General features: G+C 42.0%; 1 protein-coding gene across 10 annotated transcripts in view; it reads right to left on the reverse strand.

Annotated features, from left to right (window-relative positions):
• Window positions 1–18,190, reverse strand: part of ctnnd2b (catenin (cadherin-associated protein), delta 2b) — a 198,381-nt gene that overhangs the window by 57,871 nt on the left and 122,320 nt on the right. For 5 of the 10 annotated variants that reach the window (XM_088085331.1, XM_088085332.1, XM_088085330.1 and 2 more), the window contains 2 exons: window positions 16,465–16,777; window positions 12,628–12,684 (listed from right to left, as the gene is read on the reverse strand). In XM_088085331.1, the coding sequence (XP_087941457.1) occupies window positions 12,628–12,684; window positions 16,465–16,777 (370 nt within the window). The remainder of the gene's footprint in view (window positions 1–12,627; window positions 12,685–16,464; window positions 16,778–18,190) is intronic. The other 5 variants (XM_088085340.1, XM_088085334.1, XM_088085333.1 and 2 more) reach the window with 2 other exon arrangements.

Genomic DNA, 18,190 nt, shown 5'->3' on the forward strand with positions numbered 1-18,190 from the left:
AGGGTGTGTGTGAAAGCAGAAACACAGATGATTAATGTGAGAAAGATGTGATGTGCAAGAATGAAGTTGCAGTGAGGGATCGGAGAGGGAGGAGAGGGAGGTGGGGCTTATCGATGTAGATTATCTGTCACCTTGAGCAACAGAATATCACGTTTCCTTGACAGCGACGGTTTCTAGGGACCAGCTGCACTGTAAAATTGTACAAATTGATTCTTACTTAAATAATCGTGCAAACCGATTGCCTTGAAAAAGGAAAGTAACTATCTAAAGAAATGTAACTATAAATATATAATCTATAGTATAATCATTTATATCTAGGAGTTAAGCTTACTTGAAATTACGATGTATTCACTTGATTTTGTGAAGTTCTTGCAACTTAAAAACGACACATGAAATTGCCTTGTTCTCTCTAATAACCTCAGTAAACCAAGTAAGTCTGACTTAACTTGATCATGACGAGGATTTTGGCAATGATTAAGTTAGGAGATCATCAAGTTTTGTTTTCTTAACATGTCTAAGAATATACGACAGATTTATAGCATAGTAAACTTGGTCTACTAAAGTTGCCAAAAACTTGTAAAGATTTATTTAATTAAACTTGTCATTTTTAAGTTGCATTAGTTCATAAAATTACATATAAAAGTACATATAACTAACTTCTCTGATTTCACAGTAGGCACTGTTTTTTTTCTTCTTGTTTGGAGCAAAGATTTATTCCCCACATTATTGTATCATTGTGATTTACTTCAGTAAGCTCTTTTGATACATTTCTTTTTTCTCTTTTAAATCCACACTTTTGCCTAAATTTGATTCAATATTTTCTGACAGTTGTGCAAAGTTTGGACTGTGTGTAGAGGCCTTGTTTGCTCTGCTCTAATGTACAACCCATTTCTCTTTGATGTATCTTATTCTTGATGCAGCAACAGCCCCACGTCCCTGTGGAGATAATTTCACTTCAGTCTAATCTAACATAAACACACGCACACAAACAATCGCAGGTTTTTAGCAACACACATACACAGCAGCGAGGGCCGTAGGACAACTCAGTATGCAGCTTACAGCACACACACAAGTACACACATATAGTAGTCAAACACACACATATACACACTCATTGACTTGCATACACACACAGCCATCAAAGGCAGCGCAGAAGAGCCAGGATTAGAAAGCTTTTGTCTCTGAGTTTCATAATGGGCCAATGGGATAAACCCAGTGTTTGAAAAATGGGGAAATTGAAGAGAGAAGGAAAGAGAGAATAATTTCAAAGGTTATTTTTCCCTCTCTCTCTCTCTCTTTGAAATCCCCCCTCTCTTTAACAATTTTCTCTCTTTTTTTAAAAAACTCATTTAAACTCCATTGCCTCTCTCTCCGTTTCTTTCCCGGCCTTGCTGCAGGCAGATTCCACACAACACATGCACGGCCGCAGCATTAACATACATAATGTTGTTATTCACGTACAGCAACATGCGCTTCAATAACTATGATCAGAGATGACATAACCTTGTTTAGGTCACCCTGTGGGTTAATTGGCCGATATGACATCTAAGGTTCCGGCTGAGCGAGCTGTCAGCTATGTGTGTATGGCTTTTTCTTACATTGTAATTAGAGAGTGGCGCACCAGCGATAACAGCGCCTGAAGACACGAAGCTTCTTTAATAACTAGTAAACCAGATGGCTCCACTTATCAGGCAGACTCAACTGCTTATGTAATCATTCGATGAACTGAAAGGGTTAAACTGATCAACTGGAATCTAGACAAAAAAATGTGTTAATTATAGAAAGGACTACGGTTTGTCCCTTATTTGAATACTTTGGTTTTATGCTTCTTTATACTTACTAATTCAATACAAAATATATTGTAATACATTACACCACCATTATTTAGTTACATTTATTTATTTAGCCTACAGAGCAACCAAGTCATCTATTTCCTTTTCTATAGATTTCTATGGATTTGAACATTGTTAGAAACATTTTGGAGTACACAACTCAACAAAACATATAATGTAGGTCTACTTATTTTCAGACATTTTAAAGTGAAAATATTAGGCTACATATATTTCTAAGAATAGGATTTTGATGGTTCTTCTATAACTGTACTGTTTTTTTAACAGCAAATAATGCACAATATAGCAAAATGAAATGTAAGGATAAAAAGCAGAAGGTGGGAAGTAAACATACTATGTTCAGTTTTCGTAATTTGTCATGCTTGCCTTGACATTTGCAAAGTAAAACAAAAAAAAAATCTTTTGATAAATATTGATGTGTACATTGGAAGCTCTGTCTGCGCTTTAGAACTCAGGGTTAACAATGCAACTTGAGTTTACCTAGCTGACCACATCACGGTGCAGTAAACATATCCCTTAGTACAGAATAATCAGAGATATCCAATCGTCTCACACACTTTGTAAATGTTATATTTTTTAGTAACAAGAAGGCAGCTGTCAGGAAGCTTTCATATGAGTCCATCAACTCCGATGTTTTCTAAACTGTTTCTCCATCCTTTTTCTTGAAACACCCATCTACTGAAATGGTGAAATGAGGTTGCAGAAGTGCTTTTCAGGTCCATTACTCATCGGAAGAACTCACAGTGATGTTACTGGCACATCAGTGGCCACAGAATAAACACTACTTGAAGGCCAAAGTGGCACTTTTGGAAGCACTCTACAATAATTATTATAAAAACACTCTTTTCTCTCATGTTGTCTCTTCTTCTATCTCTTCGTCTTTTCCCACAACATTTCTGTCTCATATTCTTCTTGAAGTGTGAGGTCACACACACGCACACAAACAAGACAACACATAGACAAAGACGCACACTTTATGCATATAATAGAGTGGACAGTTAGCACTTGAATCAAGGGACAATTGTTGGCACAGAATATTTGATGCACCCACACACACTCACAAAAACACACACAGGTATGTTTCAGACAGCCCAGTAACCAAAATTAAATGTTCCCATTTAACAGTTGTGCAAAACACAAGTACGCTACATTTGTTTCATGTGGATCATATCAATCTTTCTAAAATGACTTTGCTAAAAGGCATTTTTCTGTTTTGACTTTTGTTGTATAACAATTATTTTATACTTATATTCCTTTAATTTGTTTCCATCTCTGACCTGTCTGTAAATTATTTCCAGAGTTATGGTATCCATGTGTTGTATAAAATTTTTATTTCATTCATTTATTTTTCTATATTTCAAAAAAATTGTAAGGTTTTCATTTTAAGCACTCTCCCATGTAAAGCACTTTGAGCTGCATTTTATGTATGAAAGGTGCTATGCAAACAAAGATGATTATTCATATTCATATCATAAAAGCTGACTGTTATCATGAAGTGTTAGGGATGGTGTCATATGTAGATGCGATGCCCACTGAGCTGCAGACCATTTTTCAAGACATTACCAAACATAACAAGTTGATTTTGGCGATCCTGCAGCGTTTCATTGTGCCCCTGAACCTGGGTGTTAGCGAGACATTGTAGCATTTCTCAGCGGCATTTGTGGCACCAAACTGAGTTGATTTTAGTGAGAAACTCAGTGTTTCTAAGTGGCATTTGTGGCACTGAATCTGGGTGTTGTCAGCGTCACATTGCAGCATTTCCAAGGGGCTTTTTGTGGCATTAAACCTGGGTGTTTTTTAGCATTGCAGCAACATTGCAACATTGCAGCTTTTCCCGGCAGTGTTTGTGCACCATACCTGGAAATGTTTAAATGGGATATCACAGAATTTCCCAACAGTATTTATGGCACCAAATCTGGAGGTTTTCAGGAGACATGGTGGCGTTTTCTAAGCGGCATTTGTGGCACCTAATCAGGGTGTGTTTAGCATGAAATTGCAGGAATTACCAGACCCATTACAGTGAAACAGAACCTGGGTATTTTTAGCAGGACATTGCAATTTTTTGTCAGTACCATTTAGGCACAGAACAGGGTTGTTTTCAGTGGGACATGGTGGCATTTCATAACGGTATTTGTGGCACTAAATCTGGACGTTTTTAGCAAGACGCTGCAGAATTTCAGCTGTGTTTGTGGCACCGACTCTGAGTGGTTTTAGTGAGAAATTGCGCCATTTCCCAGCGCCATTTGTGTAACCAAACGTGTGTTATAAGCAGGACATTATAGCATTTCTCAGTGAAGTTTGTGGCACCAAACCTGAATGTTTCCAGCAGGACATCACAACATTTCCCAGCAGCATTTGTGGCACTAAATAGCAGGACATTGCAACATTTCTCTGTGGTGTTTGTGGCACTAAACCTGGGTATTTTTAGCGGGACATGGCAGCTCTTCTGCGCACCATATGTGGCACCGAACCTTGGTGTTTTGAGTGAGACAACGTATCATTTCCCAGCGGCGCTTGTGGCATCAAACCTGGGTGTTTTTGACCAAATCATCCCTACTTTTCAAGTGGTTTGGTGCCAATAAGCGTAAATGTTTTAGGCCAAACATGATCTACATAGTAATGTGCGAATGTAACGCATCTGTGGATTGCAGTTCCAACATTTTTCCTAGCAAATGGGTAATTTCAGAACACCAGGACAAGAAAAAACACCACTGTGCACACAAATTTTGACATGACTGGAGCCATGATTGTGTGAGAAATAAACACAAACACGCAAAAAAGAGCACACTCACATATGCACTCACACATTGACAGAAAGAGGGCCTAGAATAGTCGCAGCCCCGAAGAGAAAGTGGCACATCACAGTGGATCAAACTCAACCCTCGGCCTTGGGCTGCGGTGCTTTGAGGGCTTACATGCACGCACACGCACACACACACACACACACACACACACACACACACACACACAAACACACACAAAAATGTACACATTCAGCATAGATTTAATGTCAACATGCTGAAAAAAATGAGCATACAGTTGACATGTTGTGCAATATGTTGCTGTTTTGCGATAAAACTAAACTCAATTCCAGTGCAGACTAACAATCTAAAAGAATTTACCTACAGTTGCAATGAAACTAAATTAAATGAAGAGACTGTCTGTCTTCTCTCCTGTGTGCGTTCTGCCCCAGAAAGCTGTACTATAATGGTTCATTCATTCACTAAATCTAGCCTGGAGCTGTACTACTTTTCACTCAGCATCTCTCTCTCTCTCTCTCTCTCTCTCTCTCTCTGTGTAGCTGTGTGTGTGTGTGTGTGTGTGTGTGTGTTTCTCTCCCTCCAGAGAGAAGGGAACACAGGAGGATATGGTGCTCCCAGTCCTAAACACTGTGCGACAACATCACAGCAGGATGAGCAAATACTACTGAGCCATCTGTGAACTTGGAGCAAAAGTGTTCACTCGGGCAATGTTTGCACTGTTTTAGTGTTGTAGTTAAGACAACAGTATGCAACATATTTGGATAGCACTGCTGTTGTGGAAAACAGAAAAATGACAATTGCGTAACAATGATTTTCATGGCCCCGTGAGTAAAAAAAGTAGAATACTGTAAGGTAGTTACAAAGGATTTTTAGCTTAATAGCTCTATAATGCAACTCCTTTTTTAGGTACTTATTTGGGCAGGAACATTTACCCTCCACCACATCCTTTAAATATTCAGAGGTGACATGAGGTGACATCTTTAGCAAACACATTACAATAAAACTGATCTTCCATGAATACATTTAAAATATGGCTTAATTTCTTCATTATTAATTCACCGACCCCATTCAATTAGTTTCACTGACTGAAACTGAGATAATACTGTATTAAAATCCCTAGCACATACACACACACACAAAGATTTTGAAAAGTGAGGGGTAACCATGTTCCATCCTAGTCGAACATTGCAAAACCAATTGCCGCAAATCGCATTAACTCTTAAATGGCACAAATTGAAATTGTGAATATCAAACACGTCTTTTTTAATTTTTTTTTTTTTTTTTAAATTCACTAATTCCCTGAGCTACCACCTTATCGTGGTGGAGGGGTTTGCATGTCCCAGTGATCCTAGGAGCTCAGTTGTCGGGGGCTTTATGCCCCTGGTAGGGTCACCCATGGCAAACAGGTCCTAGGGGGGACCACACAAAGTGTAGCTCACCAGACCCTTATGATGAATACGATGAATGGTCCTGAGTTTCCCTCGCCCGGACGTGGGTCACCAGGGTCCCCCCCTGGAGCCAGGCCTGGGGGTGGGGCTCGATGGCGAGCGCCTGGTGGCCGGGCCTTTACCCATGAGCCGGGCACAGCCCAAAGAGGTGACATGGGACCCCCTGCCAGTGGGCTCACCACCCATGGGAGGGGCCATAGGGGTCGGGTGCAGTGTGAGTTGGGCGGCAGCCGAAGGCGGGGACCTTGGTGGTCCGATCCTTAGCTGCAGAAGCTAGCTCTGGGGACGTGGAATGTCACCTCTCTGGCGGAGAAGGAGCCTGAGCTGGTGCGCGAGGTTGAGAAGTTCTGACTAGATATAGTCGGCCTCACCTCGACACACAGCGTGGGCTCCGGAACCAGTCTTCTCGAGAGGGGATGGACTCTCTTCCACTCTGGAGATGCCACTGGTGAGAGGCGCCGGGCAGGGGTGGCAATACTTATTGCCCCCCGGCTCAGTGCCTGTACGTTGGAGTTTACCCGGTGAATGAGAGGGTAGCCTCCTTCCGCCTTCGGGTTGGGGGACGGATCCTGACTGTTGTTTGTGCCTATGGTCCAAACAGCAGTTCAGAGTATCCACCCTTTTTGGAGTCCTTAGAGGGGGTGCTGGAGAGTGCTCCTTATGGGGACTCCCTCGTTCTGCTGGGGGATTTCAACGCTCACGTTGGCAACGACAGTGAGACCTGGAGGGGCATGATTGGGAGGAATGGCCCCCCGATCTGAACCCGAGTGGTGTTTTGTTATTGGACTTCTGTGCTCGCCACAGATTGTCCATAGCGAACACCATGTTCAAGCGTAAGGGTGTCCATATGCGCACTTGGCATCAGGACACCCTAGGCTGCAGTTCAATGATCGACTTTGTAGTTGTATCGTCGGACTTGTGGCTGTATATCTTGGACACTCGGGTGAAGAGAGGAGCGGAGCTGTCAACGGATCACTGCCTGGTGGTGAGCTGGCTCCGATGGTGGGGGAGGACGCCGGTCAGACCTGGCAGACCCAAACGCATTGTGAGGGTCTGCTGGGAATGTCTGACAGAGTCTCCCGTCAGAAGGAGCTTCAACTCCCACCTCCGGGAGAGTTCCAACCATGTCCCGGGGGAGGCCGGGGACATTAAGTCCGAGTGGGCCATGTTCTGTGCCTCCATTGCTGAGGCGGCCGACCGGTGCTGTGGCCGTAAGGTGGTCGGTGCCTGTCGGGGCGGCAACACCCGAACCCGCTGGTGGACACCAGCAGTAAGGGGTGCCGTCAAGCTGAAAAAGGAGTCCTGTCGGGCCATTTTGGCCTGTGGGACTCCTGGGGCAGCAGACAGGTACCAACAGGCCAAGCAGAATGCAGCTGCGGCGGTCGCCGAGGCAAAAACCCAGGCGTGGAAGGAGTTTGGTGAGGCCATGGAGAACGACTTCTGGACGGCTTCCAAGAGGTTCTGGGCCGCCATCCGGCGTCTCAGGAGGGGGAAGCAGTCTCCTGTCAACACTGTGTATGGCGCTGCTGACCTCGACTCGGGACGTTGTGGATCAGTGGAAGGAATACTTCGAAGACCTACTCAATCCCACCGACATGCCTTCCGGTGAGGAAGCAGGGCCTAAGGACTCGGGAGTGGGCTCCTCTATCACCAGGGCTGCCCTTTGTCACCGATTCTGTTCATAACTTTTATGGACAGAATTTCTTGGCGCAGCCACGGTGTTGAGGGGGTCTGGTTTGGTGACCTCAGGATTGGGTCTCTGCTCTTTGCAGATGATGTGGTCCTGTTGGCTTCATCGGGCTGTGACATCCAACTCTCACTGGATCGGTTCGCAGCCGAGTGTGAAGCGGCCGGGATTAGAATCAGCACCTCCAAATCCGAGGCCATGGTTCTTAGCCGGAAAAGGGTGAAGTGCCCCCTCTGGATCGGGGACGAGATCCTAACCCAAGTGGAGGGGTTTAAGTACCTCGGGGTCTTGTTCACGAGTGAGGGAAGAATGGAGCGGGAGATCGGTGCAGCGTCTGCAATAATGCGGACTCTGCACCGATCTGTCGTGGTGAAGAGGGAGCTGAGCCGAAAGGCAAAGCTCTCGATTTACCGGTCGATCTTCGTTCCTACCCTCACATATGGTCACAAGCTTTGGGTAGTGACTGAAAGAACAAGATTGCGGGTACAAGCGGCCGAAATGAGTTTCCTCCGTAGGGTGGCTGGGCTCTCCCTTAGAGATAGGGTGAGAAGCTCGGTCATCCGGGAGGAGCTCGGAGTAGAGCCGCTGTTCCTCCGCGTTGAGAAGAGCCAAATGAGGTGGCTCGGGCATCTAATTAGGATGCCTCCAGGACGCCTCCCTGGTGAGGTGTTCAGGGCACGTCCCACCGGTAGGAGGCCCCGGGGAAGACCCAGGACACGCTGGAGAGACTATGTCTCACAGCTGGCCTGGGAACGCCTCGGGATCCCCCGGGAAGAGCTGGACGCAGCGGCCGGGGAGAGGGAAGTCTGAGCTTCCCTGCTTAGGCTGCTGCCCCCGCGACCTGACCCCGGATAAGCGGAAGAAAATGGATAATTTTGAGTTAATTTTCTTATACTTTTTGTTTTTGACAGAAAGATATTGTCACTGCAAGGAACTTTTTGTTTTTTCTTTCCCATATACTTTCTTTAATTTCTCGTTTTGCCTGTTTTTTCCTATAAAGCCAGTTTTTGGTTTGCAACTTATATGTGGGAAACATATTTACTCACAAATTTCCTGTCACCAAAAATGTGCGTATGTAAGTGTGTATATGCATGTGTGTGAGTCTGAAATCCCTCACAGGAGAGCTGAACGTTTCATTTGGCGACTCACTGGACTGGGACAAAGTACTGACAAAGTTTCAATCCACTCTTTGTTCCCAACCAGCCAGGTGGGCTATCTCGCATCACCACTTGTCTAGGTGTGCAAATGTGTGTGTGTGTGCACAATTGTGTTACCCATAGCCAAAACATTTACACCACAATATGACATGCAGGCAAACCAACAATTAAACCCAGTAAATGAATAAACTATATATGAATTATGTATTGAGAAAGCAGGGTGAGGCGCTGTAATGTAAGAGCTGCAGGCTGATGATGCTCATTGCTATATCTGGCTGAAAGGATTTCCTGTGAGTCAGGATTTTTGGGGAACAGAACGATTTGAAACCAGAAAGCGAACTATGCGATTTGTGTTGGGTATATCTGTGTCTCTTTGTGTATGTGTGTGTGTGTGTGTGTGTGGGGGGGGGGGGCAAATCTGAGGTGGGGGGATGGAGATGCGTCTGATGAGTCATTCCCTGATAGAAAGGCAGAAATACGGACAGACAGGTAGGGTAAACCTGCAGAGTAAAGTGACAGAAGAAGAGGAATGAAATGCTGTGGGACTATAAGAAGTCAAAAATAAATTGAGGAGGGTGCTGACTCACTGCATTCATTCTTCAGCAGGATATCTGACAACTTCAGGTGGCTGATTAACAACAAAACACAACTGTGTATTTATAGAGAACGGGAATAGAAAAGAGCCCAGTGTTGTATTATTTAGTATCACAAAACAAACTGATCTCGTAGCAAAACGCAGCAAAACACCACCAGGGATCTGTCTACAATAAGTTGGGCTGATACAGTAATTAGCACAGTGGCTGATTAATGATGGACAACACTGGATAAACTCAACAGTCCATGCAATTGTACTTGCAATGATGTTGTAGCGTGAGTTCTCTCTGTTTGTCTTTATCAGCTCTTATTTGTCTCTCTCTCTCCAGACGGACACCTGTCATCTGTTCTTTGCTAAGCAGTACTTAAATCACAGGTATTTACCATATTAGTTGTGTGTAGTCTGTTGTAACATAGTGACTGACTGTGTGTGGTTGCTTGCATGCAGCCTAATGATGAAACCTTTTAGTACACAAACTTAAGTCCAACATTGAATAAAAGACATAACAGAAAGGCAAACAAATTTTAAGGAAAAGTCTTATTTTTTTTACGTTTTTTTACGTTTTTTTAAGTGATTATAAATATACGGTTACTGTGTCTTACAGAGCAAGAAGTCTGCAAACTTGTAAATCAAGAATTTCTGTTTTTAACGTTTGTTTTAGCGTTTACCCTCTCAATAGTTCTTTCTTTCTTTTTAACTTGACTGCACAGGACAAGCAGCAGTGAAACACTGTTTTGCATTCACTGATTGGCAGCGAGGGTTAGATGGGTCACTACTGCAACATGTGGACAAATGGAAATGTTAGAAAAACGTATTACTTTATTAGATGAACAAGCACTTCACATGCTTGCATACAGAAATATGAAACTGAACTGTGAACCCAATCAACACACATAAAACCAGTAATAGTCTGACCCACCTTGGCCTCAATGTGTGAAGGAGGTTAGAGTGAGCAAAGGAATGAATAGAAGGAGAAAAAAAGACTGCGGCAATGAGAAAATTAGAGAAATAAAAAGAAAAGTGTGTGCGTTACCCAGACAATGTGTGTGTATTTGTGTGTGTCTTTGAGGGTGTGATGGCATGGCTGACTGACTGGCCCACTGAGGCTGGAAGAGATGAACGAAAGGTCAGAAGATGTCAGGCAGAGCTGAGAAACACACACACACCACACGGAGTTCATCTCAACCCGGTGACTGAATATGGATCAGAGCTTCTCGCTGTGCTTATGAGCATGAAATAAAATGAGGCACTTTTACAATCGGGTCGGATCCTGTCTAGCACAAATCTTTCTACGTGTTAGCGGGAACATTTCCATAAATTATTGGCAGCCTGAAGGAGGAAATGCGTTGGAGTACATAAGAGGCTGTCTCCACAGTAACGTGCCTTGATTTGCCAGATTGTCAGTGAGCAGTTTGATAAAATCAGCGAAATGATGTTTGTTTGAGGCTTTTACGGGATAAAGGTATCATTAGGGAGCCAGCTGCAGATGGTGGAAATGACCACACTCCTTCAGTTTTTATCTGTTGACTATGCTGATTCAGACAGCGTCGGTGCAATAAATAATTTTAGTTATTTCATTTTATTTCTACCCCCACAGTCTATAATCTTTACATTTCATCAAGGTGTCTGAGTGTTACCGTGGGTCACTTTGTGGAGGATGAGACAAGCCCAGTGTAAATTTTGATAACAAAAAAACATTTGTTAATGACTTTTTTTCTCAAAATGACAACATAACTAAAACTGAATTTTAAAAAAATACATGTAAATCAGGCAAGATGTAATGTTTTGCCCCCTAGGTGAAATACCAAGTTTTTTGCGCCATACATGTATAGCTGCAGCAACATTCTATTTACATCAGACACCCCCTGCAAACCATGCTCATCACGTGTATACAAACCCACAACAGCACGCTTAGGTGAACTCTGTTATAATGCAAACTATTAGTGACTCAATATGAGGCCAAATGTAGCAATAATCCAATTTATCCTTTTACTGTCTTAATTATACATAAAGATGTGACTTACCTTATAAGTAACCACACGTAACTCTAACCATAGCTAGCTAAATGCTAACATAGCATTTTCTCAAGTTTTTTTGCTTCTGCTTTTAAGGAGCAAAGGGGGCTAATTGTGGGCTGAAAGAGGGTGAATGATATAGCTGGTTGGCGGTACAAGTAGCTGCTCCAGCCCTACTCAAGTTTTTAGGGCATTTCATCAATTGTTAGCAAACATTTTGTTGCTGCCAATAAATTCATTGTTGGATGAAGCTATGTCTATGCTGCTACTGTTAGCTAACGCTGTGTTTCTGCAAGTATTAATAGTAGCAGAGAACTTTGGACCATGGCACCCAGTACTGTGTTTCTGCCATTGTTGTTGGCTACTTTTCTTAGCCAGTGTAGCAGGTTGTCGAATTGAAAATATTGATTTATGGACAAAATAAAATCTTGATTCCACTAAAATCAGACAAGAGCCAGCAACAAAATAACTAAGACAGACTACCAAATAAGCATTTCTGTTTTTTGGTGGAGATGAGAAGATCAATACCACTGACTCCAGAATCAAAATCCGGTGCCAAAACACTGGGAAAGCTACACGAATACAACCTCCACAGAGCACGTTCAAAAATCACCATGACAGACAGACAATGGAGACAAATGAATGACCAAATAAATCAACAGATAGATAAATGGATGGAGGGATGGGTGGATAGCCAAAGGAGAGAATGAGGAATATTACCAATCTAAAAACAGAGGCTCTGATAAGCCATATTGCAACAATTTGCAAAAAATCAATCAGTAATGTCATTAGTTAAAGAAATTTGTCATTAGACTTCTTTCTTAGTGTTTTCAAAGAGGATGTCATTCTGATGTCATGCAATGACATAATGTAGTGCATTTGAAAGCCAGTCCTCTGAGTCTCCAATTTAGAATCCATATCAAATAAAAGTGGTCCCTGTTTAGTAGAGAACTACATGGGTGACAGTACAAATGGGAAATGTCATGTGGCCATTAACATTAACATCTGCGTCTGATACTGGTGTCATATAGAGAGGATGGAAAGATTCAGTGAATGAGACAAAGGTAAGATAGATAGACAGAATGTGTAAGTATAAATAAATAGTTGGATTACTTTGTCATTCTTTGCTCGGCTTGATTTTGATTCCACACAAGGAATTCGGGGTCGTACCTATCGAGGGGGGACAGGCAGAGAGAAACAAGAGAGAGGTATTTGTTGGCTGTCTGGCAACAAATTAATCAATAACCGTCAGAATTGTGATGATTAGTAAATAGAAATCAAGAGGTAGCCACTAGACTCGTCTTTCTCTCTCAACATTTGGTTATCAGGCAAATGGTGGAGAAGGTGGGCAGGGTGGAGGACATGCACATAGAGCGGGTGGTGGGGAGATGGTGGATATGTCGGGTAAAGAGAGGGTCTTCGGAGTGAACAAACTGGGCACAGCCTTGTTGTGTGCATCTTCCACACTGAACAGGATGGTTTTAAACATTCAGATCTAGATTGCAGAGCCAATTCTCAGAGTACTTTCAGACAGTGAGGACAACGTTGGCCTGTTAGTCAACCTAGCTGTTGAATATAGATGGCAAAATCCTTCATGCGTAATTTATTTCAATTTGTTTTGTGTGTCTGAAAATGACAAGCTTTATCTCTGAAAAGCAGGACTTGTACCAGTAAAGCTAAATGGTGAGTAAATGACAAGCTAAGCTGCTAAGCCTGTTATGTGTAATGTGTTATGTGTAAATTTAACCAAGATACAAAATATCTACATATACAGTATATTTTAAGCAACTACTTTTTCTCGCATTAACTGAGGTAGTGGCAAATGATGAATAAATGTTTGCTCACATAAAACTGTTTCAATAGAAAAAAGAAGAAAAAAATGAAGCAGTAATTCATCTCTCAAACTCGGTGAATCCATTTTCAAAATCTCTTTAAGTTGAATCCTTAATGTTCTAAATATGTTTCTTGTTTTGATGTATCACATCTTCATAGACTACACACAGATTATACCTGAGTAAAGCATGAAGGAAAATGTAATGTGACTGTCTAATCATTGTGGTGCTAGCACTGAACAGCTACGTTAACCAATGGGCCAATATCCAAAAAGCTGAGCATGTTTGTTTAAAGAATACGGTGGGTGTCTTTTTTTTTTTTTTTGTTCTCAACAAATCCCAAGAAAAGACCAAAACCAACAAGAATTGATCTCATCTCTTGCAAATTTCCCCACTGTGGGAATAATAAAGGATTATCTCTTATCTCTACCAGTGTTGGGGATAGTGAAATACTTGTAATTAAACCAGTAGTTAAACTACATTTTGGAGTAGCTTGCTTGAACTACTATATATTCATGTCTGTTTAGAGATTAGTGTAGTTAATTTTTAACATTTCTTGTGCAATTAAATTCTGAAACTACAAACACTTTTGGACCATAAAAGAAGAAAGTTGCTTCTCAACTGTAATTGCACCCCATTTTGCCACAAGTAGCCATTAGTATTGATTATCCTTTTTTTGTTGTTGTTGTTGTTGTTGTTGTTGTTGTTTGTTTTGTTTTCTTTTTCTTTTTTTTTGACAAATATTCTGAGAAGTTGTTGCATGCTATTTTAAAAGTTACCTGGCCAATTGAGAATCTTGCTGCGTGCAATCTCCATACCTGGACTCTAGATTCTGAAGCAAAGTGTTCGACTGATGGAAATCGCATATGAAAACCAAAGCTGACATTTCTTGCATTTTGCCAATGAAAGTGAGTTTTGTGCTTTTAAATAGCATTTTGTCGAAATTTTGTGTTCCATGTACATTTTGGTTTGATATTTTTGGACTACCTTTTCTAAGGTAGCTTCAGTTAACCAAACTAGATATGTATGGTAGCTTTGCTGTAGTTCAACCTCTTCTACTGTGAAGTAATTGGTAGCTTGCAAAGCTATGCTTTCAAAGTAGCTTCACCAATGCAAACATGTAAATCCTAGTATAGTGAGGGAATGACCTGCCCTACTCTATATGAGTGGCTAGTACTTGTTACCGTCAGTGGTTGGATTGGTTCGGGTCAGGCAAGAGAGAGTTACGGTATGAACATCATATTAAACCAGTCAGAGACAGAGTAAGGTAAGGTTTGCTGACGAAGCACCAGACTGTGGAGCAGCTTCTTTCCCCAGGCTGTGAGACTCCTCAATTCCTCCTTTGATGCCAAAAAGATGCAGCAGGATTTCAGGTCAAATTTAATTTCATTTTTTTCCTAAACTACGCTTAAAATAAATAAATAAATGAATCTACCTTGTACCTTGTAAGGCAGGCCATTCCTTTGCCATCCAAGGATTTGTAAATTTACAACACTGCTTATTTATAAGCATTTCCTGTAAATTTTCTACATCTCCTAGAAATTATATATCATATGCCTCTGTGCCATAGACCTTTATGGGCTCTGTAGTTTATCTCAGTCCCATATACATCACCCTAGTGCTGAAAGTAACCACCAAATTAGGTTTAATCCGCAGCTGAAAATACTCCCCAACAAATGCACTATAAATATGTCTTTAGTAGGAACAAAAAGGCTTGGGGCTAAGTGCCATTAGTATTGAGAGATGGACTTGCACATTGATGGTTTTGGTTTCTTTGTGGGATTCTTTTACACTAATATGAGATAATCACATGCTTTTTTGAACTATTCTTAGTTGAGCTGCAGAACAGAAAACCCTGACAGCTGCTGGATCAGAATGTTCCTGCACAATTATAATCTTGGGCGACCCTCCCTTTAACTCAATGTGGACGACAGGCTCCTCTGATAGAGCTGTGTCATTCATCCAGTGCTAGCACTGAGTGTGCATGTTGTGAAAATGCCATGCATCACAGGTCAGTCCTTTGAATGTAGCAGTGCAGATGTGTGGATGCTGGAAGCACCGATGATGCCGGAGCTCAGGATCGAACAAACAGACAATGTGAGTGCAATGTGCACAGAGAAATCAACACTTGGACGATGGAGGAAAGAGCAATGGCAACAACAACAACAAAAGTCACCTATCCTAATGACACACACAGTTTTCTTGTGTTTCATATAATAAGGAGTTCAGCACAAAGTGACTCCCTCATTAGAAATACTACATTTGAGCGAAAAAAACAATTAAATAAATAAAAAAATATGGATATCTCCTGCTTACACCTGAGCTGAAATGTCACAAAGGGAGACACTTCAACTTTAATTAGGCTGCCTCTATCTGTGACAGTGCGTCTGTGCAGTCATTAGTCAGAGGCTAAGAAAGAAAAATCCAAGACACAATTGGAATAGTATTTCAAACTTGATTGTAACTAGGACAAAAGAGTGATTAAAAACAGCTATTACTTTGTCTCTGTATGTCTCTCTCTCTTAGTCTTTCCTCATCTGTCTGTCACAGTCTCTCTCTCCCTCACGCTCACACACCCACACTCAGAGCTCTCCTGGTCTAAAAGCAGACTTTCATGCACTTTCCGCACTAACTGTGTCTACCTGCTGCACAGAACGGGATTGATTGTCACTGACGGAGAGGCACTCCACTCCGAACAGCGATAGCAAACTTTTAAATTGGACCGAGAGGTGTGTGCAGGCAATTCATACGGCAATGTGAACAAGCCCCAACACCAGGCAAACTAGAGAGGACAGTGAAAGATGTGGCGTGATGTGTGCTTCATACTAAAGCCCAGATTCAACCAGCCTTTTACTGCACCGGACCGTCAAATCCTGACAGTCAGCAATCTGTTGAGGTGCTACAAACTGTTGGGTGTGACTTTGAAACTTTTCTTGAGGATTGCAATTAAACTTTTTATTTTTGTTTAAGCTTTATGTCTTATGGTTATATATATAATGATGTTTAATTTGGTGAATCTGGCCCTCAGTAAGTTCAGTGAAAGTGGAAAGGGAGCAGAACAAAGGGCTTCATCAGCAAGCCGGAGCTGATTTGACATAAACATGTTTCTTTATCTCACCTTGGGTCCTTCTGGATACTGTCCACTGATGGAGACCGGCCCAGGGCGGCCTCAGGGGGGAGGGCGGGGCCCGACTTGCTGTAAGGCGACTCAGTGGACGGGCAGAACTGCAGAGTGCGGTACGGGTTGGCGTAGTCAGCTGCCCCGCCTCCTGCGGCAAAGCTGCCTCTCTGGAAAGTGCCGGCGGCGCTCTGGCTTCCCGTTCGCTGCAAAGGGATTGGGTCGACACCGGGGGAGGGCGGGGCTAAAGCAGGAAGAGGAGCGTAGGGACAGAGCAGATAGTTGAGGACCTCTTGGTACAACTGGTTCACCACTGGGTTTGATGTAGCCGGGATGGAGAGATTGGAACCAAACATGAACACAAGGATTCACGGGGACACAATGAGAAAAAAAGCAACAACACCAGCACCAATGGAACAAAACAGCACAGAAGAAAAAAGAAGAAAGGGAGGAAGAAAAAAAAATAACAATGCAATGAGTGCAAAACACTCATATGCAAATTAATATGGCAAACCGAGGTGACAACTTACAACTCAACAGGGCGGGCAGGTGAAAGAATTCATTAGAAAAATGTAATCACAAAAAAAAAAAACAGAAGCAGTCAATTCAAAAAGACATGCAAAAAAAGTAAAGGAAAGTAAACATGTCACACATAAAACTTGCAGGCACATGTGAAAGGTCTTGGTGATGGCAATTAAATACTTTCCTCCTCTTCCACAGCCAGATTAACCAGGTTTCGAGAAAAATATGCTAAGGAGCAAAAATGAGCTGTGCGCTCCCTGACTTTCCACTCTGTGATTAAGTTTGCCCTTAAAGGAATCCTTCACCCACAAAATGATCATTTGTGTATCAATTATTCTCCACCTGTTACATTTACTTCATGAAGAAAACTGGTAAACGAAGAATCAAAAAAACTGAGAAAAATCTTGATGAATTGAAGTAATAGGGGGCCACGATTAATAACACCACCCACACTGCTATGATATAAAGCTAGTTGAAAATCAGCGAAGCATCTCTTTAAATGCAGACCCCAAGACTTAAACTCATCAAGAATTTTTTCTGTTTTGAATTCCCCTTACTATAATCATGTGAGAAAATAATTTTCTCATTAGTTCAGTGTAACACAGGGTGGGTAACTGATATGAAAATGATCATTTTGTGGGTGAAGGATTCCTTTAAAGCTCATTTTTCATTTATATTTTTAGATTTAGTTTATATTCTGCTCTAGAAGTGTGAGGTATATACAACATACTTACAGTTAATCCAATAACCCAAAAATAATTGCCCCACAGTGAGAGTTTTGGGCCTCTTTGTCCAGTTAGTAGTCCACACTTGCAGTAAAGACATCATAACACACAGCCTGGTCAGCCTCCTTTGTCACTCTCAAACAGAGAGAGGAATATTGTCTTCTTGTTAAACAGCACTTCAGAAACCATTTGGGCATGATAGTCCACACGGTTACACCGGCTCGCTCTGAGGGAGGTGAGCTGGGTCAGCCTGTGTGTGTGTGTGTGTATCTGTGTGTGTAACTATATAACTGTGGGGACCCTGACAGGGCTGGAGGAAATTCACCTGTGATGTGAAGTCAGGTGTAAAGTGTTGTCTGCTTGTTTCAAACTCTGTTCATTATCTTCAAGAACTACTTGAATTGACCTTGAAACAAAGTTAGCTACTTTGTGTTGAGGAAAAAAAAAGAAAAGCAGAGTTAAGTCTAAGTAAAATAAAA

The sequence above is a fragment of the Plectropomus leopardus genome, chromosome 12 (assembly GCF_026936395.1).
Source record: "Plectropomus leopardus strain MGB_pleo_1.0 chromosome 12, ASM2693639v1, whole genome shotgun sequence".
In the NCBI taxonomy this organism is placed as follows: domain Eukaryota; kingdom Metazoa; phylum Chordata; class Actinopteri; order Perciformes; family Serranidae; genus Plectropomus; species Plectropomus leopardus.